Source organism: Melospiza melodia, chromosome 20 (assembly GCF_035770615.1).
Source record: "Melospiza melodia melodia isolate bMelMel2 chromosome 20, bMelMel2.pri, whole genome shotgun sequence".
Lineage (NCBI taxonomy): Eukaryota > Metazoa > Chordata > Aves > Passeriformes > Passerellidae > Melospiza > Melospiza melodia.
Window position 1 is genome coordinate 9,879,381 of NC_086213.1, and position 27,996 is coordinate 9,907,376.

At 40.7% G+C, this 27,996-nt stretch overlaps 1 protein-coding gene across 1 annotated transcript; it reads left to right on the forward strand.

Annotated features, from left to right (window-relative positions):
* Positions 1-841: 841 nt before the first annotated feature.
* Positions 842-27,887, forward strand: KREMEN1 (kringle containing transmembrane protein 1). Its single transcript, XM_063172745.1, has 9 exons — positions 842-951; positions 10,405-10,567; positions 13,412-13,503; positions 18,114-18,238; positions 18,686-18,839; positions 19,652-19,984; positions 20,602-20,760; positions 21,929-22,013; positions 22,737-27,887. Exons 1-9 carry the CDS (start codon positions 873-875, stop codon positions 22,897-22,899), a joined length of 1,353 nt encoding a protein of 450 aa, XP_063028815.1. The 5' UTR covers positions 842-872; the 3' UTR covers positions 22,900-27,887.
* Positions 27,888-27,996: the final 109 nt, after the last annotated feature.

The following is a 27,996-nucleotide window of genomic DNA, read 5'->3' on the forward strand; positions in this document are numbered from 1 at the left end:
GCCCGCCAATGCCCCGGGTCCCTGGGCGTGGTGGGCTCCTGTGGCTGTGTGTTCCTGTCTGTGTGGCTGTCTGTGCGGCTGTGTTCCTGTTTGTGTGTCTGTCTGTGTTCCTGTCCGTGCGGTTGTCCCTGCCACCCGCGGCCGGGACAACCCGGCCTCAGCTCCGCCCGCCTCGGGACGCGGCCTGCGGGGGACACGGCGGCTCTGCCTTTTCACTTTTAGAACGACGCCCCAAATGGCAGCGTGCGGTGCTGGCACCTCGCCGCCCGCGTCCCTCAGAAAGTTTGCAGCGTTCTCTCCCTGTGCCGTGTCCGTCTATGCCTTTGCGGCTTCAGGAGAGGCGAGCCGGGCTGCACCTGCGCTCGCCCATCGGCTCCGACACCCTCAGGGGGAGCCCAGCGGGGCAGGGGCAGCGCCAGCCCCCGGGGCTGACGGGCTCTTGCCCGACCTCTTCCGCGGGACACTTGGGAGTGACGAGAGCAAGGCTTGGACGCTGCTGGGATGGAGGAGTCTGTGTGTTTGTGTGTGTGTTTGTAGTGAGGCGTCCCGGCTAGCGAGGAGGGCTCCGCGGGGCCAAAGCGCTGCCCCGGGGCGAACGGCACCAGCCCGAACGTGTCGGTGTCAGAAGTGGAAGCGGCAGCCCTGCGGTCCCGCGCCGCAGCAGGTTGGGATGTCGGTCTCTATCCTTTCCTGTCACATGGCTGGTAATAGGATCCCTCATCTGCCACTCGGCACCTCGCCGGGGCGCACTTACAGGACACATGCTGTAGGGCCTCCGCTTCCCGCACTTTGCGCTCTTCCCGGCCGCCTGCCACCCCCGGAGAGCCGGGGCTGCCGCCTGCGAGCGCGGCGCGGCCCGGCGGCCGCTGCCTATGGAGCCTCCCGCCCTCGCCGCCGTCCTGGCCTTCTCCGGGCTGGCGCTGAGCTGCTGCCGAGAGCCCGTCCTGTCCGGTGAGTGCCGCTCCGCGGGGAGCTGGGAGGGGGGCGCGATCGGGGCTGCTCCCCGAGCTCCCGGCCGGGCTGAGCGGTGAGGGAGCGGGGCAGCCTCTCCCCGAGCTCCGCAGAGCCGCAGCCCCCCGCGGAAGGGCTCTGCCGGCCGGCAGCGCCTCTTGGAGGTCTTGACGACGTCCCTTCCTGCTCGGCTGAGCCGTGCCGGGCGTGCGAGCGCCCAGCGGGTGTTTCTGCCGGGAGTCCCGGGCTGTTTGAGGCTCTCCCCGTGCTTGCGGAACTGGGAGCTCGGGATCTCCTATGAAAGCGTGATGTGAGAGAAAGAAGAGCTGCACGTTTCTCTATAAAAGTGGTTCGATCTGCGGAATGGAGGCATTTAAAGGGAGAGGGGCGTGCGGTTGTTTGTGTCACTGGGGAAAAGCTGGGGCAGCAGAGCCGGAGCTGGAAGGGTGAGCATCCCGCCGGTCCGCAGCGTGCTGCCCCAGCTCCCGGCCAAGCCTGGGCTCCTCTCACCATTTAGAAGCCTGCGGCTTCGCTTCCTAAGGTGATTTTTCACTTAAAATTTCTCAGCAGTCTTTTGTCCTCTTTTTAGTTGTTACTAATGATTTCAAGTACTGTAGTTCTCCTCTGGTAAACATTGGCCATGCTTTGCAAGATCAGAAGTGGCAGTTCCAGATGGTCACAGCCATCAGATGTGTGGTCCTTCTGGATACGTTTTGTGTATTCTTGATTGCTGTCTCTTCTTACAAAGTAGAATTTGCTCTCTTTCTTTTTGAACACATACTTGCTCATCAAGTTTTTGTAGATGCAACTAATTAGATACGGAAAATACTTGCATAGCGATTTTCAGGGAATAAGAAAACTTTTACAAAAAAGAGTTCTGGTAAATTTTAGTTCTTCTCAGAAGTAAAACACGAGAGTATTTTCAGATAAGCATTTAGAGAGCTGCCTAGACAGGACCATGTCTAAGAGTCTTTTCCCAGTGCCATTAGGACGTGCTTGGTGCACTCAGTGGATGCTCCTTCCTTTGCTTGGCTTGAAGAATGTTTGCTTGTAAGGTTTCTGAACAGAACACTCCATGTGTAGCCATGTCTCTCACAGAGGGCTGTGTGACAGCCAGTGGAGGATATAGCCCAGTGTGAATGTTTGGCTGCTAAAGAGGACAGAAATGCGTGAGCACAAGCAGCTGGGGCAGGGGGAGGAGGGAAGGGTATATGATGCCTCCAAAAGAAAGTGCAGCAAAGGAGAATGGATCTAGAAAGCACTGCCACCCATGTGTCTTCTGCTCAAGAACCTGGAAACAGTGCGAATACAGCAACTTGTAATTTGCATGTCAAGTACAGGATCTGCAGAGTTCCTGATCTGCACAAGCTACACATAAGGGTCTTCATCTTGACCCTGAATCCCACAGAACTGAAACGGGATCAGCTCTGTCAGGTTGCACTTGAAACTAGCAGAATTCTGAAATGACAAACATTGCTATTGCTTTTGGAAGGCAGTTTGTTGAATGGTATGTTTTTAAATGCCTATTCCTTGTTTTGGTTTTTTAATGTGTGTCCTTATAAGCTTATTGTAAAGTGCAGTCAAAATAAAAACTGTGTCACCATCACTTGCTAAGATAGGAGAAAAACTTCAGGAATTACTATATGAGAAATTACTCCAGTTGTCAGAAATGAAAGTGAATAAACAACCATTTTTGCACATAGTATTATGGTACTTTCCACATAACGTTTCTGCTTTGCCATGCAATGTTCAACAGTTTCTATTAACTCAAACACTGACATTTCTGCATTCAAACCTTGGCATTTGTGCATTCAAACATCACCCATACAGAATTTCTCAAGTGGATCAGAAATAAGAAGTGTGTGGATAGATTACCTACCATTAAAGCACTGTTTGAATTTGGTGAGTTTTGTGTTACAATGCCAAAAAATGGAAATGCTTTCAGCAAATGTTAGTTTTGGTGAACAAATGTTATTTTATGTACTCAGTGCAATAAGTTGTAATTTCTACTTTCTGTATTTATACCATTCATTTAATTTCCCCATCAGAAATGTATGTGATTATCAATCTATTTTTCCTTTCTCTGTTTTCTTTCCATTTAGCAATACTGAGTCACCCTGTCCTTGGTTTTTTTCCCAGCTGAGTCTTTCCTTTGAGCTGTTATTCCAGCCTTCTCTTACAAACCTGGTATCTCTTGCCATCTAATTCTCTCTAAGCCTTGGTGATTCAGAGAAGCAGTTCTACTTGATATGCCATAGACAAGCCTCATAAAAATACTTTAAAAAGCAATTTTTTTCTCTTTCTAACTATGCAGATAGGGGATGAAATAGTCAGACATTTCAGCATATCATGCTTGTACATGCATAGAGCATAACTCAAAATCCAGAGTTATGTGAATAGATTTAAGCAGGACAGAGCCAAAGAAGTAGGAGGGAGTCAGGGATTACTTGCTGCCAGCTGCAAAATTTTCATTTTTGTTATATCACACCATAATGGTTGTGCAACTGACCACTCCCTTCATCCACACAGTGGCTATGGCCCATCCTGATCAAATTGCCAAAGGGATTCAGCCCTGCCACACTTGACAAGGGAACAACAGTTTGAAAACTTCACAAAGAAAGAAAACAAATGGGTGTATTAAGGAACAGAAATTCTTACGGGGTCACATCACACATTCTTACTTCCATCACACATTCTTACTTCCAGTGATAAAGAATCACAAGGCAAGCAAGTGTGTTTGCATCTTGTGGCTGAGGACCAGCCAGCAGCTGCAAAGCTCTGGCTAATATAGCATGTTTGTATTGTGCAAATAAAAAGACAAAAGGGACAGAATGCACTTAGAAATAATGGGAGCTGTCTCTTGTGCTCATAACCTAACTCATCTGCTTCCAACATATTCCAGAAAAGGTCTGGCCAGACAGATTTTTATTTTTTTTTTCCAAATAAAAAGTGATGAAAAGTGATTAGCTTGACAATTAGAGTCAAAATTTCACAAGGATAGCAAGTTCACATGTATGACAGCTCACACACTGCCAGGGAACACAAGTATCAGCTCTGCATGTCTGTACATTTCCAGGAATGTGCATTTTTACAAGACAGATGCTTCAGTCAAGGTTTGAGCAAATCTCAGGTGGCATAATTCAAGTATAATCAGTTATTCACTGTGGCTACTTTCTGGCTTGGACCAATGCTAATTAGGTCTCTAATTCTGACTAGCAAAAATGATTGCATTTGAGGACTTTCAAAAATTAAACATGTATGTGTGTGTGTTTGCATGGATATGTAGAATGAGCAGATACAATTCTTAAACTACATGTGGAGTGCCTCCACATTGTAAAGGAAAAAATGATCAGCTAATCAAGTGCCCTCATAGCATCACATCAAAATTTAACTGTCTGATTTAAGAAATGGGGAGTTGTTTCTAGGAATTTGGAAAATTGCTATTTTAAACAAAGATAATTCTTTCATGATGGTTATTCTTTAGCTTGTATCAACTGTTCTATTGTGGGAGGTTCTTACTGTTACAGCACAGGCACAGAAGCCTGACAGTTTTGATGAGTGGTTGTATTATATTAGTATGAATTGGAATAGAAAAGTATTGAAATGCAAAAATAGTACACTATTTTTTTTATTTGGGTAGATCTAAATTAGCCTTATACTCCCAAAAGCATTTATTTTGCATCATAATACGGAATGAGATTTTCTTTTCCTGACCACTCTTATGATAGTATGCAAATTAACTTTTAGTTCAGTCGATAAAACTGCATCTTCAAAGAAAACCATTGCAATGCTAAAAATATTTTTAATAATGACCACAGAAGCCATATTTGTGTCTTTCATCTCCTGAAGCTTCTTCTGGTTTTAATCAGTGTTCCCACATGAAGAACTGTGGCAACCTATGATAATAGAATCCCTATTCACATCTCTAGGGAAACAGCAATGTTCTCATTTGAAGAAGGTGATGTGGTGTTCTGCCCCTTCCACCCGTGGGCCCCTGCCTCTGTCACTGCCGGGGTATCTTGGCATCACTTAAGTGGTTTCTGTCCTTTCCTCTGCGCATTACTTTCTCATTGAAGTGTTTCTGCTGTCTAATTATACCCTTTCAATCAAATTAGAGACTGCAGCATCTGGTTAGTGCCTGTAACTGTTGCCATCTGCACCTAGATACAGTGCTTCCATTTAAGGAGGAGTGCTTAAATTGCAATCTCCAGCAAGAACTAGAACGGTTTAGATAGAGTGGAAATGACTTAAAATTATTCTTGGAATACTCTGCAAGCACATGCATCAGGCAACCCGCACTGAGTCACTATCGGACCTGGCACCCTTGGTTTCATACCCTTATATTCTGCTTAAGTATTTTTCTGACTTCTCTAAAAGGCTGTAGGAAAAACAAGTGAAAACTGAGCAGGCAGTTATACCACGTAAATTCAAGGAACCTTTAATTTTTGGTCCAACCTTACATTTAATTACAATGCTGTAATGAAACCCAAGATTTAAATAGTACCCACTTTCATTTATTTTTCATTAATCTGCAGATCTTTAAAAGAAAACCTTGCTTATTGTTGGGCAGTAGGTGATAGGATAATTTCTGGCTTGGGTAGGCTAGTTTCAGGTTGATAATTGTTGTCAGTCTCTCTGGACACTGCTCAATGCTCCAAGCAGCTTTGAAAACATTAAGCAAACAAAGTGGTTTGGTTTGTTTTTTTTCCTCTCCAGTGGAATAGGAAGAAGTTTGTCATTCTGAATTTTCAGTCTCAAAAGCTATGTACAGGCCTCAAACTTGGAAAGTACTCTAAGAAGTCATTTAAACCAATCCTGAAACCTCCATCCCTTCAGCCTGCAATTTGTAGTGTCTCTAGATAGATGTCTTTGAGAAAATCATTGGAAGCCAGTGCAGACTCTGAAATGCCAGTGATTTATCATCAATAAAACATCAGGCTGTTATAGTCTGCACTACCTTAATTTTTCAAATGATCCTGAAGTGGCGCCCATGTGGAGTGCAGGCAGCCATGCAGTCCCAAAGTAACAAAGGAAAATGATCATTGTAAGGTCCCTACATTGAAGAAGAAACCGACACAGATGGAAAGAATTTCTACAACAGCTGCTGTTTGATCTTCCAAATGTTGATCTGGCTCTAATAAAACTAATTGTGAACCTGTATCACACACTGAGTATTCACTTACAGTGGACAACATCCCTAGTCTTGTTTTCTGCCTTTTTGTTCTGGCAGTTGTCACTCAGTACATGCTTACCTAGCCTCAGCATTCATTTTAAAAGTTACTTGCTGTCAACCATGGCACCTGATATGTGGAAAACTAAACAGCCCTGACAACAAAGTGCTGTCCTCTTTTCTCATCAAGGCTCATGAACATTAGCCTGAACAGCATCTGTTGGGACCTTTTGTGACTAGAACCACTGCAAAGGTTCTCTGATTAATTATCTCTGATTAATTCTTACAGATTAATTTACAGACATCCCCATGACACGGCAGAAGCAGCAGGGTCATTAGGCAGTTAATTGAGTGAAATCATCATGGACACTGATTCTAATCACAGATTTAACATAAGCCTCTACATCAAACTATGTCTGAAACCCAGCTGACTAAGATCTTAGAAGTATGAGGTCACACACTTCTAGATTTGAGTGGTCACAGCTTTCTTCATGTCCTGCCTGAAACCCTATTGTTTTAGTAGAGGTTTATAGCTGACAGGATGATCTGAGCCTTGCGTGCCTGAACAAAATCCATGTGGCAAATCTATCAAGCACAGTGGCAACCCGATGCCTTCTTGGGGGCTGTGGTGTGCCCAAGGTGTCTGTCCTTGCCACTGGGAGAGGATTTGAATACAGTGCAAGTTCTGCCACAGTTTACCATAATCTTACAAAATTTACAGGAATAAGGCTTGCTGAAATTCACAGAACCAGTATGAATTTTCTTGAGGCACAGTTCTGATGGTACATTCCAAGTGAGAGGCTTCATACCCTAAAATGTCATGGGAGTATCACTCAACCTAAGGGTGCCACAACACAGAGGTGGTTGTTACTGGTTGATTTAATATTTTCCCCCTCCCTTTTGCATAATCTACCAAAGAGAAATCAGGTGATTTGAATAAACTGAAAAGTTTTACCACCAGCATTCAGTCCAGTCTTTTCTGACTGTTTAGTTTAGATTACCTCATCTGAATTAGTTTTGTGCAGACAAATCCAGGTGACCTTTTTTTTAAGCTCATCTTTTCACAGAATTATTGCACCAGTGGTACAAGACAAGAAGTAGGGTGGAGGTTCTAACCTCCTGTTCTCCAGAATCTCTTAGGGCTTGGATTTGAAATAGAGAGGACAGCGGCCTTTCTGCAGACAAAACATGCACCTTCAGCACTTTGAGAGTATTAATTTCATGGTGAAATCACTAAGGTAGTGTCTTGGCTGTCACGCAGCAAAATATGATGAAATCACTGTGTGTGACAAATAGAAGAATTTTTTAGTTGCTGCCAAGTAGTGCTTACTCTAAATCAAGGACTTCTCAGTTTCCCATGCTTAGCCAGTGAGCTCAAGAAGCCAGGAGGGAGCATAGCAAGGACAACTGACCTGATTTTTTGAAATGCCAATATTTATTTGAAAATATTGCTCTCCCATGCTATGGCAAAATCGTTATTAATCCTTAAGAAAATCCAAATTCCCTGTAACCCAAAAGGTTTCGTATTTCATTTGATAACAGCTGCTAAATTCCATGACTTAAAGTTTTCATTTCAGTGTTTCAGGGATAATCAATGATTTTGCATGGTATCTCACTGCCTCCCCTTTCCCCATCCACATCTAAGCCAGAGAAGCTTTGTTACTCAGCTGGAACATATGCACCAAATCTCTTGATAGCACAAAGGAACACAGGAGGCACTGATACAGCTACCTATTGTCTGGGGAACAAAAACTGCAGTTAAGAGGAATGAAGAGAGATAGGTAGGCTAGATAGGTAGGCTCTGACTCTACCTTTTCTTAAAGTGCAGTGAAGTTTGAAGAAAATCAGTTAAAAAAAGCTGACATGAAAATGTAAGTCAGTACTGCAAGTTAAAGCATGGGCCAGTCTTAGCAGATTCTAAAATGGACTGAAGCTAACTTGAGTTTAGTTTGTGTGCCAGACTAAATTCAGGTATTGTAGCATTCCTTACATTTCTGAGTAGATGGAAGTACATATTGCTTTTCATTTAGGAGTGAGAAGTGAAAAAAAAATAAAAGCACAAAGCTAATGTAGATATCTTTTCTGGATGTGCTTATCACTTCTCACAGATCCTTTTTTCTGCTTATTATTTTGTTTATATTTTGATTACATTTTTCTGTCTTTTCTGCTAAAATTCATCAGCTTATATTTTTCAGCTGTAACCTACAAAAGCTTTTATATTATCTGCAAAGCAAAAGAGGTATTGAAGAAAGATGCAACACAGTCATGACCTTAAAGTGGGGTTTTTTCATGTTTACACAAATATCTGTGGTGGCCTGAATGCTGGAAACTCAGATTTGCATTTTTAAGCAAATGTCTGCAGCCCACCTGTTTTGCTAAGGCAGGTAAATTACAGCAAGGACGAGTATTGACCTGAAGCTTGTTTTTGTTAAATTATACACTTTCTGTCCACAGATGATAGCAGAATATATTAATGGCTGTGCAGACACCTCTTCTATGTGCCTTCAGCAACAAAGTTTCGTTTAATAGAAATCCAAACTTGCCTAGGCATGAAGATGCACAGTGAAAGCACAAAACCATTGTCTTTCATCTGCTGTGTAATAGAACTCTGAAATAATTATTATAATTGTACCATTCTGATATTCGTGAGCCCAGACTAAACTAATTTCAGAGGCATGGTTTTAATATTCCATTTTTCCTTCTTCTACAGTAGTTCTAAATACAAAAACAGTATACTGTTAATATCAGGATTAAAATGTGGGTGGGTTTTTTTTCCTCTTCCAACTGCAGCCACACAGGTCTTTCTAGACTTGTTTTGTAAGTTAGATTTCATGAGGGACACCTGAGATCAGCACATACTTCAGAGCACTCTCCCACTCCCTCAGGGCAGTAGAACATCTCTGCAGCTGCAATATGGTTTCTACAGAGAACACTATCAGATGAAACAGGAGGTTTCACACCCTATAGTTAGCAGAAAGTTAATTTTCAATGAATTTCCCCAGTAATGCTGTCCAGTACAAAGAAATGTTTACAACAGTTTTAATTCTGTCCCAGACTGTTATGTTTTAATCCTATTCTTACAGAAATGCAAGGATGATAAATGTAGCAACTATTAGTTATAAGCAGGATGGACTTATTTATGGTAAACTAATTATAATTATTCTTCCTGGGAGCTAATCACAGAATGGCTGAGATGAAAGTGACCTCTGGAGGTCACATTGTCCAAGTGCTGTGCTCAAGCACAGTCACCCAAAGCAGGTTGCCCAGGACCACGTCCAGGTGGCTTTGGAATATCTCCAAGGATGGAGATTCTACAGCCTCCCTGGGCAACTTGTTCCCATGCTCTGCCACACTCACATTGCATAATTTAATCACAAATGCTTGGCAATTTCAGCAAAAGTAGAATTGTTCATTCATTTGGATGTTTATTTCATCAGAAGATGTCCAGTGAACATGTCCATGGCAGGGGGGTTGGAATTGGATGATCTTTAATGTCCCTTTCAACCTGAACCACTCCACAATTCTGTGATTAACAAGGCCCAGCAAAGCCAGGCAGCAGGACATTTGTAGTTCAGCTGAGAAGGGGCTAAGGTATTTAGTGAAATCATTCTCTACTTTGGTTTCTAACTTGCTGAGTATTAGGAGGCTAGGAAAATAAATGTAAGTGGGAGAAAATATGAGCGAGGCAGAAGAATACTGACCCATACTTTTTAATCTGAAAGCATAAATGCTTTAGTAGCAAATCACAGTATTGTGATCATACTCTGCTGAAGGAGGTCCCTTTCTAGGCAACTCAATCCATAAGAATTTTTCTAAATCAGAATGCAAATGTTGGTAAGATCCGTGCTTACAAAGTCTTTCACTATGTAAAGTACAGATAGTCACAACTTTAGCTGAAGTGGCATGAGATTTTGGTTAATATGCTGATGAGTGGCAGACTGATAATTTCATATGTTTTCACTTTTGGAAAATTAACAGGAGTCATCCTAATGAGTAAAACACAAGGAAATGTAAAAGTATAAAAGTATTATGCATATTCAGAAAATGCATGTTAATTGTGTAAACCTCTCATCAGACCTTTCTTATACATTGTTTAATAAAAGTAATGACAGCATAATCTCTTGAATAGAGGTTTGACTGAGAAAGCTTAAATCCTAGCCAGCATCTTTAGCTGCCTAAACAATGCAGGAAGCATGGTCTGTTGGATATGGGGTGGAGGGTGAGGACAGAACAAACACTAAACCTACACACATTCTTTCTTTTCCATTTCTCTTTCTTGCCAGAATGCTACACAGCCAACGGGGCTGACTACCGTGGCACTCAGAACCAGACCTCCCAGTATGCAGGGAAACCTTGTCTTTATTGGAATGAGACCTTTGAGCATCCTTACAATACTGTGAAATATCCCAATGGGGAGGGAGGGCTTGGAGAGCACAACTACTGCAGGTAAGAAATATCCCATTGCTTTAACATTGCCTCAACACCCAGTGTTACTGTAAGCAGTTGACAGAAAATTGGGAAATGTCCTTTTACACAGCTGAAGAATATCAGAACCATGGGTATCTAACACTTTTTGGTTTACCCTGTTATCAGTACCCTGAATCTATCAGCACAATTACCAGCATAATTTTTTCAACCCAGCTCCCACACTTTTTCAGTACAGTCTCTATCATGTCCAATTTATAAGGTGGCACAATGGAGAAAGACTATAGATTACTTAAATGAAAAGGTGGAGATAAAAAAAAGATAATCCAAATTAGAAGGACACAGTGCAGTGAGTGTCTGCAGGAGTCTGGATGGTTTTTGTCCTCACACACAAGCCTGGTTCTGTTACACTTCCCAAGTTTTGTGTTAATGAAAGTCATGTAGTCACTAAAACTTCTAATTGAGTGATTTAGAGTTATTTGAATTCAGAAGCCCATCTGTCAGGGGTTACAATACCAGATTAAATCATGGATTAAGTGCATTAAAACATGCACTTTCCTTGCCTTCTAGAGAAAGTTCCCCATAGCTATGGATAGAACTTAGAACAAAACTTAAATAAGAACTTCAGAATTTAGGAGGCAAATCAGAACTTAAGTTCAGAGATGTTTAGGCACTGTTGGCTTTTTTTCAGCTGTCTCAGTAGGCATAGTAATACAGAGCTGTGAAAAATACAGTGGCCACTGAATTCACTTTGATACTAGTAGCAGAATCAAGAATGTAATTTTGATTGTTGCTGTGTGGCAATATTCTAGACAGGCTGTAGCTACAGGATCTTACTCTTGGCAGTCATTTCTGGCTAATATTTTGGTTAGTACAAAGCAAAACATGTACAAGCTGAGCAAAAACATGCATGAGAAACTGGATGTTTATCCAGATATTCAAAAAACACTTACTTGAGACTTGCTTTACTTAGCAAATGAGAACTTGGTAAATGCTACAGGAGCAAGAAGCCTATAATCTGACATGTAAACCTGAGAAATTACTTAATTACAAAAAAGAGCTTTTTTTACCTGAGTCTGCTAAGTATTAGATTATCCTCATTTTTTTTCCTTATGCTGTTCCACTTGACCTAGGGATATTCTCACAGGTTTATGGAATGACAGTCCTAACTAATGGATGACTTTTAACTTCACATTCTCTTGAAAGAAAGTTTGGAAAGTCACTAGGAGTGCCAGAATATATGTATAGCAAATGTTGCTGAGGCCTGTGATACAGCTGGTTTAGCTCTTTCTCTGACATTCATCTGCTTGATGACAATGGACAAGTGGATTTTCCCTTTTCTCAGGCAGCACATACCTCACAAGGCTTTTTTAAGGCATAGTACATGGCCTTGATATTTGATTTTGGGGACAACATTTGAATAATCAAATTTTACACTTGAATATTAATCAGAAGCATGTTGGCTCTCCATGGGTGGTCCTTACTTGGAACACTTTGTTTACTGCAAGACACCCTGTTAAGATGGAAATGCCTCACTCACTTCAACCATAACAAAATTATGAGGACTGAAATTTTGGGAGATTAAAAGACAGAGAGTTGTTTTCTAACTGCCATGCACTTCTGAAGATGAAGACAAAGATTTCTAAAGACATTCATCACGCTTTTCTCCAATTTCCTCACATTTTTAAGGCATTTCTATGCAGAGTGCCATTCTCATGATTGAATTCCTGACATACGGTTTCTGTCACGAAGATGTAACAGCAAAAATTCCTGTAACTCTGGCAACAAGGGGAAATGGGTTAGTTCAAGTACAAGCTTCACTTGGTTTTAGTCTTCTACTTTTTTTAGCTACTGGAGGCTCTTGCATTGCACCTAAATTCCTAGCATAGCTAGTCTTAGACTTTCCTGGTGCACTGCCTCTACTAATCTGTTTGAAAGCCTAACTAGCAACATTTTAGGTATCTAAACTGCACTCATCTCACCAGTTGTTTCCAGCAGTCTGCTATTTGACCAAAAAACATCCACAGAATTTCTAAAATTGGATCTCCCACAAAAGAGTTGTTAATAGGCATAAATGACAACATACAGCTGGACTGGCACTTCAGTACGGCTGTGTCATTTATAGAATTCATGCCAAAGCACATGATAAAAAGATTGCAACTGGTGCTAGTTAAAAGAAAGTCATATTTTAACCTGACTGTCCAAAATAAGAAATTATTTTCTTAAATAGATCTTTGCAATGTGAGTAGCCTTTCACAGTGTAGATAGAAAAAACTTTAAATAACCTAGTGACTAATTAGTTATGCATTTGTAAGTGGTGCGACACAATAGCAAATAATTATAAAAATAGTGATCATCATCATCATGGACACATAAGGAATTAACCATCAATATAAAGAGATCACTGGAATGGATTTAGTTAGTCTTATTGAAAGGGAAGAAAAAAAAAAAATAATCAATCTTTTCCAGAAGCCTTTATCACCTAAGTGTTTTTATCACCATACACACAGAAAGTTGGAGTCTTTTGTACCAAGGCAGAAAATCAGTTTATGAGTCTATGGAACCTGTACACAGGATGTGGGACAGCAAATCTTCCTCTCTGTCAGTACTGACCAGAAACAGCTCTGCACCTTTTAACCTTAGAGTAAAACAAAGCTACATTTTAGACATTACTAGCATTACAGTATTCATCAAGCATAAGATAACCAAAGCTATCTGAATATTCTGGTAATGCAAAACTTTGCATTTTTTGGTAGGTACTAGAGCAAAAATAGTAATGCCATTGAAGGTTAATAAGATTGACCTTTTTTTGTGTGATTTTAGGAAAAAGAAAGATAAATTTCAATGACTGTTTCTCTCTTTCAGAAACCCTGATGGGGATGTCAGCCCATGGTGCTATATTGCAGAACATGAAGATGGAATATACTGGAAGTACTGTGAGATCCCATCCTGCCGAAGTAAGAGCACCCTGCAGAATTTTTAGGCCTCCATCTCAGCTGAGCAGAGATTGGCAGTTCCACAACAGTGGGTAGTGATTTCCAAACACAAATTAGGATAAGGCAAAACAGCTTCTTTTCATTTGCAGACTAAGCTGTATTTAAAAATTTAAAGGTTTCTTAGAGTTAATGACAAGCTTACTGAATTTTTCCTCCACTGTTATCCTTTTCATCTTACCTCAGAATTACTGGATTATATTATTTACAAACAATACTGTATGACAGGGAATCACACAAAACTTGTGAAGTACTGCTAGTTCTTTGAATCCATAGATAATTATTTTAAGCCTAGAGGCCAAAAAAAGAAAGTTTTTACAAGGTATATATGTGTACATTCATTGCAATTAGTTTATGAAATAAATTACATTAGTTCAATGTGTATAGAGCATCATACACAGAACTGCTTGGAGGAAACATGAAAATATGAGGGGACACAGTGAAAAGGTGTCTGTGTGCTATATGGGAGCTCTGGAGTAGAATTCTGTCTCTGGCAGGTGCAGATAGTTAACATTGCTGTGAAACCACAACTTGGACTTAGTTTGATTTTTTTTAAAATCAGATCACTTACAAGCTACTCACATGAAGCTTCTTTCCAGAATTGAATTTTTTTAATGTATTCTACTTTTTACCATGTCCACAATGTCATGATTTGTTTTTCTTCCAAAATTCTCTTTCCCAAATCACATTGTTTAAAATATGCCCAAATACTAAGAAGATATTCTAGTCTTGCATGTTACCAAGCTACCATGGCTACACATTTTAATAAGTCTAATCATTAATGACTTCACTTGCTTTCCTAACTTCTTTTGTGCAAGCACCCTCTGTTTCTGAGGCATAACTTAGGTCTTCACTGCTAAGCAGAGCAGGTGCCCATATGTGGACACACATTTGATTAGAAGTAATATATTTCTTACTTGAAGTTAAGAAAACAAAGCCAGACAAGAAAACCAGAGCTAAAGTGATTTTTTTTTTACTTTGCTCAAAGCTTTGTTGTTTTGGAGTTTTTATGAATGTGAATGACTCACATCTTCATGCTAGGCCAACAAATACATGAGTGTGACCTTAAGACAGATGGCTTTTACCTAGACTTAAATACAGATTAAGGAGTCTAATTTAAATAACACAAAATCATTCAACACTCTGATATTCATTGTTCAGAGGACATCTTACTTATTTTATTAATATATAAGGTATGATTTAAGAAACTTGACCCTCCTAATTAAGAAATTTAACTTGGTCTAAAATGAAAGAATTTGCATTTTCTTTAAAGACCACAGATGTTAACAAATTATCTGGATATGGCACCAGGAAAAAAGCTGAAAGACAAATTCTCTCCACTCCATTTGTTCCACACAAAGGATCCTTTTAAAACCAGCCTTGCTCATTTTCTCTGTGGTGGGGAGCAGAGGATTTAAACTTGGACACTTACTTGCACAGATAATCCAGACTTACATTTACAAAATGTCCTTTTGACCAGTAGCAGCTGCTTCAAGCATTGCACTGAAACTCGATACTAGAAAAAGGAATTGCAGCAATTTAGAGCAAACTGTACATTGCAAGCCCATCCAAATCTTAATACAAACCTCATGGTTTATGAAGCTGTGTAAAAAAATCTTTTATTCTTCACAAGACTTTCTGTTTTCAGTAAGCATGATGCTAAGTCATAGGACCATCAAAACTATCTTGTGAAGTCTACAAATGAAATGCAAAGTCAGTTTTTGAATGCAAAACTTTACTTTTTTGATGGGGCAAGAAAGAAATTGTTTTAAAAAAACCTATTTGAAACTTTTTAGAGAAAAATTTCTTATATAAGCTTCTTTTCCTTTATGATATTTACTACTAGAAAATTATCTGGAACATAAGTTGCCTATTAACTGTGCCCACATAATACCATGGCAGTGCCAACAACATGAAGCATCTTGATTGCCTAGAGAGATTTGCATGCAATGATTCATCTGAACAATAATTAAGAATCTACAGTTAAGAATTTTTCATTATGGTGATGAATTCACATGATTCTCTCATGTGTCTCATTCCCTAATATTTACACATAACACTACATGCTTCAGTCAGAAATGTGTTCTGACAATCTGCATGGGTAATGTACAGAATTTAGCAGCGTTAGATGAAGATGGATGAGCACAATCACAGAAGACAGTGGTGGTTACTCCAGGAGGAGCTTTGTCTTCCCTTTTCTTCCTCGCTCCTTTTTCATGTCTGCTAAGCAGACTAGGATGGACAGAAACAAAATAAAAGGCAAGGCTGCAGCTCTGAGTGCTGAGAGAACATGTGCATCTCACATGGAACATTCAGACCTGAATGCTTCAGATGGTTTGTTTGCAGTGCTGCAGCTATTCCTGACTTTTTTGGTCTTCTTCTTAATGAGGTTAGGTTTAAGTTCAAAGGAAATAACAACTTACACTTCCAAAATGTGAAAGAAAGAAAGTCTTGCTATACCACTTAACTACATCTTTATGTTTATGACTCACATGACTCTCTCCTCATAAACAGATTTCATTACTGGAATCATATTTCCAGTGTGCATGTATGTAATGCAATAAATTTGACTGAAATATGGAGGAGGTGTTAAATGGCAGGGCCAGGTAAGTGACACAGATCTGTATGGAACACAGGAACAAGGACAGCTCAAACACTTTGTGCATGTGCAAAAAGCTGGGAGGCTCTTCAAAGACAGCTACATGAGCGTAGCTGGAACATGGTTTTGAGCTCAAAAGGATTAATCCCGTATTTTAATACATTGAATATGTGCCTCAACATGTAAAATGCAGAAACTGTGGTGTTAGCCAAGAACTCATTAAGTCAAATGCTGCTTAAAAGAAAAATAATATGCTTGTGCAAAAAAAGGTGACCTTTTAAGCAGAAGAGGACAAATAGATACAAATGGGTGAAGACAACGTAATAGTGAAACATCACTGGTGAGCATGAACAGTAATTGCAGAACACTGACTACCTCACTTTTTTGCCAAGTTTCTTCAGCAGGCTAAATATTAAGAGCAAAGAATGTTAAAATACTGCTGGGATACCAGAGACTTATTAGCCTTAGGATGTACGCTTGATTTAGTTAAAAAATTTAAGAAGTTTTCAAATTACTCAGGTTTCTTTGCATACTGAAGTACTAATCCTCTGGAGCCAAGGTTGAAAGGTCTCACTAATAAAGCTACTTTAAAAAAGAAAAAAAAAATTAAATTCCCAGGTCTCTTAGGAAATGAGCTAGGTTAGATAACTAGGAAGCTTTTTCAGGGCTGTGAAATCATGCACAATACAAAAAAGAATGAGCTCTCTCATGAGTTATCTGCCCAGCTGTACTCAGCTGGGGTGGGGCTGCAAGTGGGGATTTCCAAAGGTATGTTAAATCAGGCTGTAACTTGAAGTCTCAGTACTTATATGAATGTTGCTGCAGGGCATATCAAAGCCATAACTCCATGCAAGTATTTATAATTGAAATTGTATTCTTAGAGAACAAAATTAATTTCTGAACAGTATTTCAAGCAACGTTATGTCATTATTTATAATAAGTTTACTGGGTACTCTAATAGCCAATGACTGCATAAATAAAACACTCACACAGGTCTCTGAGCACATCATGTCAAACAGAGCTGTGGCAGTTAGGTGGACAAAAAGAATCCATGTCCATCTGGCACAAGAATAAAACTTAACATGGAGCTAGTAACAGATTTAATTTCAAGCATGTGAATAGATATGACAAGTGGGCATGGGATAATTTTCTGCCATTATCCCAGCACTGTATTGTACTCCACATCCTCTCCACGGGGTGGTCATGGCTAAATTCCAGTGCTTTGATGAAAAGTGCAAAACCAAAAAAAAAAAACAGAGCACTGAAGGGAGAAAACTCTGATCTCCCATAGTGACCAAGGAGCCTTGAAACAACATATTAATGTAAATAGATGGGTTGTTTTCTTAAAGTAATATTGCTCATTTTTAATCTCTTTGTATGATGCTTCAGATTCATATCAGAATTCAAGTTTTAAATATTAGGAAATTCCCCTATATTAGTCCCTCCCACAAAACTTGCCAAACTCCATTCTAAAACTGTTTAGGTTCCCTCCCTCAAATATCCTGTTTTGAAAACTTCCAGAATGTCACGTTTGGAAGGTCAGACAGAAATCAAACAGTTTAATTTACATTTTCAGAATATGCATGCCAGTAGTAAAAAAAAAACCCAAAAAACAAACCACCAACCCCCCTGAACCCACTTAATGCCTTGAGTTTTTAAACTGCCTCTTTCAGGAAAAATGAACAAAGTATTTATCTTGTATATTTCACTGCAGCTTACTGAAACCAGCTAGACAGTCTTACAGGTATATTGCTGAGATGATATGATACTCTTTTTGTCCCATCACTCATCCCTGGGTGTGTTTGGAAAATATGACAAGAATCATGCAGAGCATGAGTAACAAGGAGTAATAAAGAGTTCCCATAGGGCAACATAGAGAACATAGAGAGAGCTGCTCGGTGACCAGGTAATGCATGACGTGGTCTGGGCTGTGTACAGGCACTCTAGAATGACTGTTTTGTGTCCCTCTTGCCAGTGCCAGGGAATCTGGGCTGTTACAAGGACCATGGGGAGCCACCACCCCTGACTGGCACCAGCGAGACCTCCAACAAGCTCACCATCCAGACGTGCATCAGCTCCTGCCGCAGCCAGCAGTTCAAGGTGATTTCCTTCACATCCATTTACAAAATGCTTTCAAAGACAAAAATGGCAACATGCCTAGAGGTCTCTGTTGTATTTCTCCTCTTCCCCATTTTTTTTTTAACCTTTGGGAGGTCTTCCCAAAGGTGAAAGGTTGGACTTCCACCCCGCTGATCAAGCCCTCTCTCTGCATCCAGAGGAATCTGGACAAATGGCTAATGAATAACACCAGGGGAAAATGTGGTTGCTGACTGCCATTATGTCAGGGTGCCCTCCATTCCATCTTTCCCCCAGTCTTAAGTAGCATCCTGACAGCCCAAACAAAAACAGCCTGTGGTGGTTCCTCTGAGTAATCATACTTCTCTAAAACACACATTTTCTGCTGCCAGCTTTCTTGCTCAGACAACCTCCCGCTGTCAATCCTTCAAATGCTATTCCTCCCTTCCTTATGCATCTTTGTTGTCAAAGTTTGCAGGCATGGAATCAGGTTATGCTTGCTTCTGTGGAAATAATCCTGACTACTGGAGATACGGGGAGGCAGCCAGCACGGAATGCAACAGTGTTTGCTTTGGAGACCACACTCAGCCCTGCGGTGGGGATGGCAGAGTCATTCTCTTTGACAGTAAGTATTGAAGCAGGCTGAGCTTTTCCCAAAGGAGAGGCCTCACATGTTCAGCAAATTAGGGAAAAGGCTCAAAACAAAGAGAACTGTTGCACAGCAAACAGCAAAACACCTCCATTCGGTATAAATGAAAGCTGCTTTCCATTTCTGCCTAAAATTCTCATCCATTAATAATGTGAAATAGCTCTTCCAAGAAATTGTGCTTACTCATCCTCCAGAGGTTCTTTCAGTTTCCTCACAAGTGGTACTAAGTCAGCCGTCAGAAACTCCCTTAGCATTGATCTTCATAGAGAGTAAAAATTTGTATGTGCACGTATGGATATGCAATGTCAGTTGGTGGCATTTGAGTTCTCTCTGGATTCACTGGAGTTTAAGTTTTCAATTTCCTACAGCTGTGAAGGAATGCCAGTCATTAAGCAGTGAGAGTTAATAGTCACTAATCCACTTTCCTGCCTGCCTGGTTTAGAGTAGAAGCCCCTGAATCAGTGATTTATCTTTCATCCCATTTCTGCAGGGATGCAGGAGAGGGTACCTGGTTACACACAGGGACAAAGGAAAGTTGCAGTGTTCAAGACTGATGCATAGGTCAGAGTAATGAGGCATAAGAATTCCAAGAAAAGGCAACAAAAGCTGTGCTGAGGAAGGGAAAGAGCAGCTGCAGAGAGTGCATCCTGCTGGCCTAGCCAGCCTGTACCTTCAAGTCACATTTAAGTATTAGAATCTACAGGGTGCTAAAGCTTTGCAAAATTAATGTATTACTTCTTTTTTTCTTTCTTTCTTCCCATTTTCCTCCTTTTCTCTTCTTTTCACAGCCCTTATTGGTGCCTGTGGAGGGAATTACACTTCTGCTACAGCTGTGATCTATTCCCCAGATTTTCCTGACACATATGGCACAGGCAAAGTCTGTTATTGGACCATACAAGTTCCAGGAGCATCCCAAATCCACTTCACCTTTGTCCTTTTTGAAATCAAAGATGCTACAGATATGGTGGAATTGCTGGATGGTTACACCTACCACGTTCTGGCTCGTTTCAATGGCAAGAACAAGCCTCCTCACACCTTTAACATCTCTTTGGATTTTGTCATTCTGTACTTTTTCTCAGATGACATCAATCAAGCCCAGGGATTTGCTATCAGGTATAGAGGTAAGAGGTTACCTTTGCTGTTTCTACCTTTCAGTGAAGCATTTAATTCCCACAGGAGATTTCTCAAGTGGCAATTAAAGAATAAATATTTCAGCTCTTATCTAACAGGTGTTTCATCTCTCTTGTTGCCACTACTCACTGGGTGAAAATTTCACCAAAATTTCTCTCAGTTTAGAACATTCCAGTCAGCTACATCATAAATAGAAAAATACAGGTTTTCAAAACCTGCACTTTGCTATTTATTTCATAATTTTAAAATTCAATTCTATACCTTCATGTTAAAACAGATTGAAAAATGACAAAGGAAAACGAAACAAGCAATAATCCATCTGCACGTTAGTTTATCTTGGCTCCTCCCAACAGTTTCTCCCTCTCCATCATGAGAAAATGTCCTTGAGTCGTACCTACTGTTATGATGAACAGCCAGCTTCCAGAAAAATTCTGAGAACCCCAGCCTGATGAAGTACAGGCTTTTTTAGGAATCAGATATGATTTGATTATTTGAGTTCTCTTATGTAAACCAGAGAGCAGCATGTCTGCTTATAAGCACAAAATAAAGTCCAATTACACCTGTTAAGAGATTGTTTATTATTGTAATCACCCTCCTGTGTTTTCAGCTGTGAAGGACAATGTGCACCAAAACAAGATCCCAGTGAATCACACCCTTCCAGAGAGGACAAATGAGCAAGCAAATCTCAGCATCAATGCAGCCCGGTCATCAAAGATACTCTATGTCATCACAACCAGCCCAAGCCATCCAACCAGCTCCATGCCTGGTAATGACACAATAAAATGTGGAAATGGGAAAAAAACATTTTGCCAAAGTAAAATCTGGAGTCACTACTTCCTCTGCTGCCTCCTCCATGTTAGCAGATGCACTGTGCACCTTACTAAAAAATGAATTTTCATTCTGCCTAATTAGCACTAACTGGGATTCTCTCATTACATTTCAAAACACTTCTCAGCCTCAGTCAGAAATAGTGTGAAGATGGTGAGTTCTTGAGAATGAAAGCATCTCAAAATACATGAGTCAGAGCAGCCTCCTTACTGCAGTCAGCTTGAGTGACCTGCATGCACAGAAGGGCACAAGTTGCTGAAAACAGAGCAAACTTTACTCGTAGAGTCTAGAACAGCTTGAATGCTGGTTGCATCCCTGTTACCCCAATTAACAAAAGCCTCATCAACAATACAAAGGGGACTAGACAAGGTAATGGGTGTAGGGGAGGGCTCCCTGAGAACTGTCATGTGTTTAGAACTCAGCTTCAGGACATCACTGAATTCAGGAAATTACCGAGCTGTGAATGATTGAAGGCTGGAAATGCACTCTTGGTGAATATCACTATTATTCTCTGTTGTTAAATCGCTCTTTTATGTATCATTGGAGCTGGGGCCTCAATTCCACAGTCCTGGAGCTGCATCCCAAACCTGGAACAGGAGCTGCACACCCAAACCAGCCAAGGTGCAGAACCTGCCCAGGAATAGTCTGGGACCAGCCCCAGCCTAATGCTGACTTACCACAGTTACACCTAAGCTGCCTTAGTGTGAAACTGCCCAGGAACACCAACAGAAACTGCACCCTTGGGTTTTATACAGTTCCAAAAATACTGATCAAATCATCATGTACAGGCAGTGCTTTGAGGAAGGGGCAGTGGGTGGAAGGGAACTTCTGCTTCCTTTCCTAGATAATTTTACTAGCATATGCTTTGAATTTTGCCAGCTTTCAGTTTTACTGGGAGGAGTTCTGCAAGGGAAAAAAGCAGTTCTGACTGAAAGTTGTATGGTTTGTGCCAAGTCTGCAGAAACTACTTGCAGGTTTAAGGCATTGTCAAATTCCAGATTTGAATAAAGGATCACAAAGCTGTTTGTTCCTTTCATGCAATATTCTTACTGTAAAAACTGTAAATAAATGAACGTACTGAGAGTTCTCCCTGTTCTCTTTTGCAGAATGGACAATATACAGCCTCACAGCACTGCTCATCCTAAGTGCTACAGCCATAATTGCAAAGATACTTCTGCATGTTACCATGAGGTGAGTGTGCAGCAAAACCAACCTCAGAGAACCAAGATCTCAGCTCTGAACCAAACCTGGGGCTCCCCTCTGCCTTCCAATTGTCAGATTGGCCCTATTCCAAATCAAGTTAGTTATTACATATTTGTATTCTCATAGAAGATCCTAAATTTTTTAACTTTCCAGCCTGTTAGGATAGTATTTGCTACTAGACTATCTCTTCTGCTCTTGATTTGACAAGATTTGTACTTTAGGAGGAAGGAGGAAAATGCTATCAGACATCCAGGTTTGGTGAGAAGAGGTCAAATTGTGATAATGCTTTGCAGGGAAAAAAAACTAAAACCTCTACACTCCTACCAAGTAAATTTTGGGTCCTCTAGATGGACACTCACTGAAATAAATGATGGGTGAGTTATCAACAAATCAAAATGTTGACTATTGTATTTACATAGCACAAACATGCTTAAAAATATACAAGGAAATTAATTTGCATTAATAGCAACTATAATAATAACAACAACTCCAGTCTGTAGAGCCCTCTTAGCTTAATGTCAGTGCTGTCAAAAGGATACTTAATTTTTCATTTGATCAAGCCAACCAAGAAACATTCCAAAAACATGCATTTTGCACAGCAGGTAGAAAGAAGTGTCACAGATGCAGTGTGAGCACTCCCAGTGCAGACACATTGATAACCACAGCTACCCAAGCACTTCACACAAGAGTGAATTCACTCTTGTTCCCTAGGTCCCACCAGATTCCAGCTGCAGCTGAGACAGAGGATTGCAGTGATGTCACTACTGCTGGTGAGATCTGGAGCATATTTTACCAACCATCCACATCAATTTCCATCTTCAAGAAAAAGCTTCGAAATCAGCAAGATGATTGCAACCCACTGGTGGGAGACTGAGCTGACTTATCTTGCAAGAATTGATTTCCTTAAAATCCAGGTGACTTGAGATTAATCTTCCTTTTTTTCCTCCCAACCTCATACCTGTTTTCCAAAAAGTCCATTTCCAAAGGCCTTTGAGTGACTTTGCCTCTCTGCTGTTCTCTTGGATCTAGCAGTGACAACAGATTTAATTGCAGCAATAATTCTGAAATACCTGGTGCTCCTCAAGTCTGTAGTGCTGTTAATTACTGCCTTTAAAACATTGCACTTAAAGTAGATGTAAAAACTTGTAAAATTCAACATGTCCTGTACCCCTGCCCAAGGTAACTGAAGGGGTTTTTACAGGTTGAGGATTTCTTGTGTCCCCCTTGCCTGTGCCACTGTATTAGATCAGGCTATTGAGTCCTCTTATTCTCAAGCTGAAGACAGAGGTGGGTACTGCTAACCTGTTCAGCAAACAGAGCTTATTTGCCTTGATGTAAACACATCTCAATGGTATTGTACAGGAGAATGGGAATCAAAGACTGGAAAAATGATCAGCCTGGTTGCTCAGTGCTGTGCTCTTTCTGCATGTTCTGTTTCTGTGTCTGCAAGCAGAGATGCAGACATAAAAAAATCAAATTCAGGATGCCTCTATAACAAGATTCAGCTACAAATATTCATTTTGGTTGACTAGAGCTCACCAGGTCAAGGCCTGCAGGAGCATTGAAGCCTTTTAAATGACTCTGTCTGACCCATCATTCACTGATGTTTATGATAATTTTGTTCATATTCACAGTGATCCTTTAAAAAATTAATTATACTCCAGCCTGAGAGCCAGGATTCATCCTGGATATAAGCTTAGGGCTTCTTAAAGGATTGTCCAAAGATAATCCACTGAATTTTTATCAGTGAGGCTGACTAACCAATTTTTGCTCTGAAGTCACATGCATTGATCTCAGCAGCCCAAACATTTTACAAAGTTGTAGACTCAGATGACCAGCTCCCCTGGGCCAGGCTGTGCAGCTGAGCATGCACAGAACAGCTGCCTGGACACTCACCTGGGAGGAGAAGTGTCTCCTTGCCTGCAGCACTAAAACTGAGCTGAATTTTTAAGGTAATTGCCTTACTTGTCAAAGAACTGAAACATCAGTGGGGTTCTGATCTGTGAACTATTTTCTTTGATTGCAACAGACAGCATTAACTGTTTCTGCTCTTCGGTGGACTGGCTGTCCATCCACAACACTCAGATTTCTCATCCCACCACCACAAGTGGGAAACAAGTGATTCCAAGGGATCAGCAGTGAATCTTTCAGCCTCATCAAGTTCAGACCAGCAAGATATTTAGGAAAAACTGTCAATGCAAATGTCAGATAAATTGACTAGAAAAGTTTACAGTGGGCAGCTCCTTAAACTCAGAGAAGGTTCACTGAGAACCATTAAACTACACCAATTCTGGTTAAGTTTGAATGTATACAAACAGTCTGCATATACCAGATGTGCAGTCAGAGAACATCTATTAAGTGCACTTACAAAAGGTAATTAAGAATAGTAAAAAAATTGTCACCGAGTTTAAATTCATTCCAGAATCTGTCCTTATGTTTTTTTTAACATATAACTCCCTCCTTTTTGTGAGAACTACAGATTTCACTGAAAAATCAGGGCATCAAACAATTAAGCAGATTTCACTTAAGCACAAGTGAAATCTTGTGCCTTACCACTGCAGATCTGGTCTTTCACCTGAACTGAATTCAATCCAGCTTGATTTATGCACCACAGATGAGTGCTAGAGACAGCTGAACAACATCACAATGCATGCTTAAAAGAAGCCAGACTTTACTAAGCCAGCAATTATGGAATTGTTTATATAAAAAATGGAACAGCATGGGAACATCTAGTACTTTCTTGCATGAGCTGCTGGAAAGAATACAGGAAAATATAATTACAGTATTAGCTAAAATGAAGACAGGACAAGTTGTAAAAGCTGTGCTGGTTCTCTCTGACGTGTCACCACGCTGGACCAAAAACCATTGTCTGTTTCAGACCCAACACAAGTTCTGAAATTGCCTTTTTTAAAGGTAAGGTTTTGCATCATGCTGTGTGGAAAAGAGTTCACCTCAGAGATTCAGAGCAAAACAAAGCAGGTTGGTTCCTAAGCATCCTTAATTTGGAGCACTAACAGGAAACCAGGCAGGGAGAATCACAGTGTGCTGCCAGATCCTCAGGAGCTGTTACAGGCACACAGTGCTTATCACAAAGTGATGAAGCTTTGCTTGCCTTATCAAAGGCAAGTTAAACATTTTGTCAGAGAGACTTTAATAAAGCAGTTACCTAATGGTGATAAACTGAAAAAACATCAGGAACACCCAGTGACTGATGTACACCTACTGCAGAAAGAAAAAATACAGAATGCTACACTTCTCTTCATTAGTGAAGAATTTAATTTCACTATAATATTAGAGAAAATATTACAAATAGCAACAAAGACTGACACTACTAATGCAAAATCTACAGAATTTAAGAAATGAGATTTTTGCATTGCTCCCTTAGCTCCTCAAATATTTTTTAAATAAAATTGTATTTCATGGGACTTTCATGGGGAGCATTAATCAAATTTATGTACTAAGTCCCATAAAACCAGCACTTACAGCAGATTAACTGGTCATGGCAACAATAAACAGGACTAGCATTAGACAGTGCATGGGTAATTCACTGATAAAAACAAAGAAGAAATTATGTTCCCCCACACAGAATTTTTCAGATTGGCTGATTCTAGATCCTGCTAGTGCTAGCAAACAGAGCAATGGATGGAAATTCATGGACAGGGTCCCTTAAATAGCACTTATTACTTTCCAGGGCTGAGGCCATGAAGAGCAGGTAGATCTCCAGTGTGGATTTTTCCAAATGGGGTAGGGTCACTCACACTGCTAGTGCAGACACTTCAGGGTGTGGTGATTTATGGCCAAGAGATGTGGTAGCCATGAACACAGCAGGTTCTGATCTTTGCTGTAAGGGTTTGGGGAAGAAAGAAGCAAAAAGTGTGACCATGCACAAGTGTTGTAATCCCACAAAGGAAATGCCCCTGCTGCACAGGCAGCTGAGAGCTGACACCTCAGCAGGGTGGTGTCTGCCCCACGTTCTCCAGCAAACTGAGAATACTGCAGAAGAATTTGTTTGGAATTGCATTGAACAGCCTAGCAGTCCCCTCAGGAGGCTGGGCAGGCTGCAAAGGTGACACTGGTACAATGTCAGAAGCAATGTCAAAATCCCAATGAGGAGCTGCCTCCTCCTCCACAGGGATTTCAGCTCCTGCTCTGGCCCACTGCTCACTCTCGTGTTGGTGTGACCAGCTGTGTAGCGGTGCAATAAACTGATCAGGTCAAAAACTGCCATGGCTTTTTCTTCCCTGAGCTCCTTTTCTCAGAGCTGAGCTCTCTGCCCTTGCCCCTGGCTGGTGGCACAGGGAGATGAGCTCAGAGCCCCCCGAGTGCACACTGGGCAGACAATGAGCCATGGGGCAAGGGCAGATGTGTGCCCCAGGGACAATGAGCACTTCTGCTGGAGCTCCACAGCCACGGGTGAACCTGCTGCCTTCACCCTGCACCCAGCTACAGCTCCCTCCCCTGTGTGTGCACCTCAGGTGGAAAGCAGCCAGCTAGACAAGTGCCTTCTCCTTCAAAATCTGCATTTTAAACTAGTTTAGTTTATTGACTACATGATTTTATATGTATTTTTATCTTAATATTGTTATGTTGTGGGAAAATAGAGACTTTGTTATGTAAAAATGTGTGATGTGTTATCATAGTAATATATATATTTGTATATGTATAGGAAATGCATTATTTAATACAGCATATTATGCTTCTATCTTGCTAACATTTTATAGGAAGAAAAGATGTTAGTTTACACTCTGGGAAAAATAAATTTTCTATACACTGTAACCATAGGGAAAAAATCAAAACTACTTCTTTGGTGTATATGATAGAAAGACATTGAGAATAGGGGAACTCAGCCTCAGTTTTGTGACAGAATAGATGCTGATAAAACAATTGCTGTAAGAAACATTTTCCTCCTTTGAATCTCACTTCTAGCCTGTAATTGTATTAGGCTGTTCATAAGATTCTGCAAATTCATGTGCATACACTCTCTGGATGATTTTTACCATCAAACACGTAATCTGCTTTTGCAATCAAGCATCAACATAATCTTTAGGACTTGTTTCTGCCAGATTTTCTACAGCCAGGATAATGCTGAGGAAGTTTATCACATTGCTCATGTAGAAATCCAGTGAGATTGCAGAATTAAAGTCTGTGTATTCCAATCTCCCAGCAATAATATAAATAGGAGATTTTTATGGATAGTCCTGGAAACTGCACTGAATCTGCAGCCTGGATGACTACAGGTCAAACACATCAGCAGACACATGGCTGCCACTGAATGAGCATAAATAGCCATTCCACTTTCATCTTCTGCTTAATAAGCCCTCTCAGGCAGTGGGAAGGAACAGAGTTTTCTAGTGCACCACTTTGCCTAAAGGAAGGGTGAACTACAAAAACAACTCCTGACAAAAACTCGTCCAACTGGTTCTTACTGCCCTGCAGCAGTATTTCACAATCTTCAATAAAATACAGTTCACTGATAGTTTCACCCGAATATTGTTCTGGACACTAATGAACAATTCTGCTACCTTGAGAGTGAAAAATACAATTGCCTTCAGACCATACAATTTTTTTTTAACAACACATCCCCACAGGACACACATTTCACGCCACTCAGACTTTCCCAGATTTACTGAGCACCTGTGCTTTGGGATGAAATCTGGCATCATGAACTTCAGACTAAAGACATTTTGCTCCAAATCCAAAAGCTATCACATGAACCACATAAGGCTGTCAAGAAACCAGAATAAATCAAATTTGAGGTGACTTGCTGCTGAAGTATGCACTGTGTTTGTAACTGTTCACCCTGCATTCAGCAAATGGTTGTAAATAATAATTATGAAAAAATAAATACAGTGTATTTGTGCAGGAGGAGTTCGGTTAGGATGACTAAAGTGTATACAAGCATGAAATAAAGGAGGCAGAAACTGCTGCAGTTCACCAGCAGATTACGAGAGCACTGCCTGCTGTACATGTT

Bases quoted from the DNA above. Each gene is read 5' to 3' on its own strand.
- KREMEN1 (XM_063172745.1), top strand. From the start codon at position 873: ATGGAGCCTCCCGCCCTCGCCGCCGTCCTGGCCTTCTCCGGGCTGGCG. The intron at 952-10,404 runs GTGAGTGCCGCT...CTTTCTTGCCAG, and splicing joins CCGAGAGCCCGTCCTGTCCG to AATGCTACACAGCCAACGGG. The intron at 20,761-21,928 runs GTAATGACACAA...TCTCTTTTGCAG, and splicing joins TCCAACCAGCTCCATGCCTG to AATGGACAATATACAGCCTC.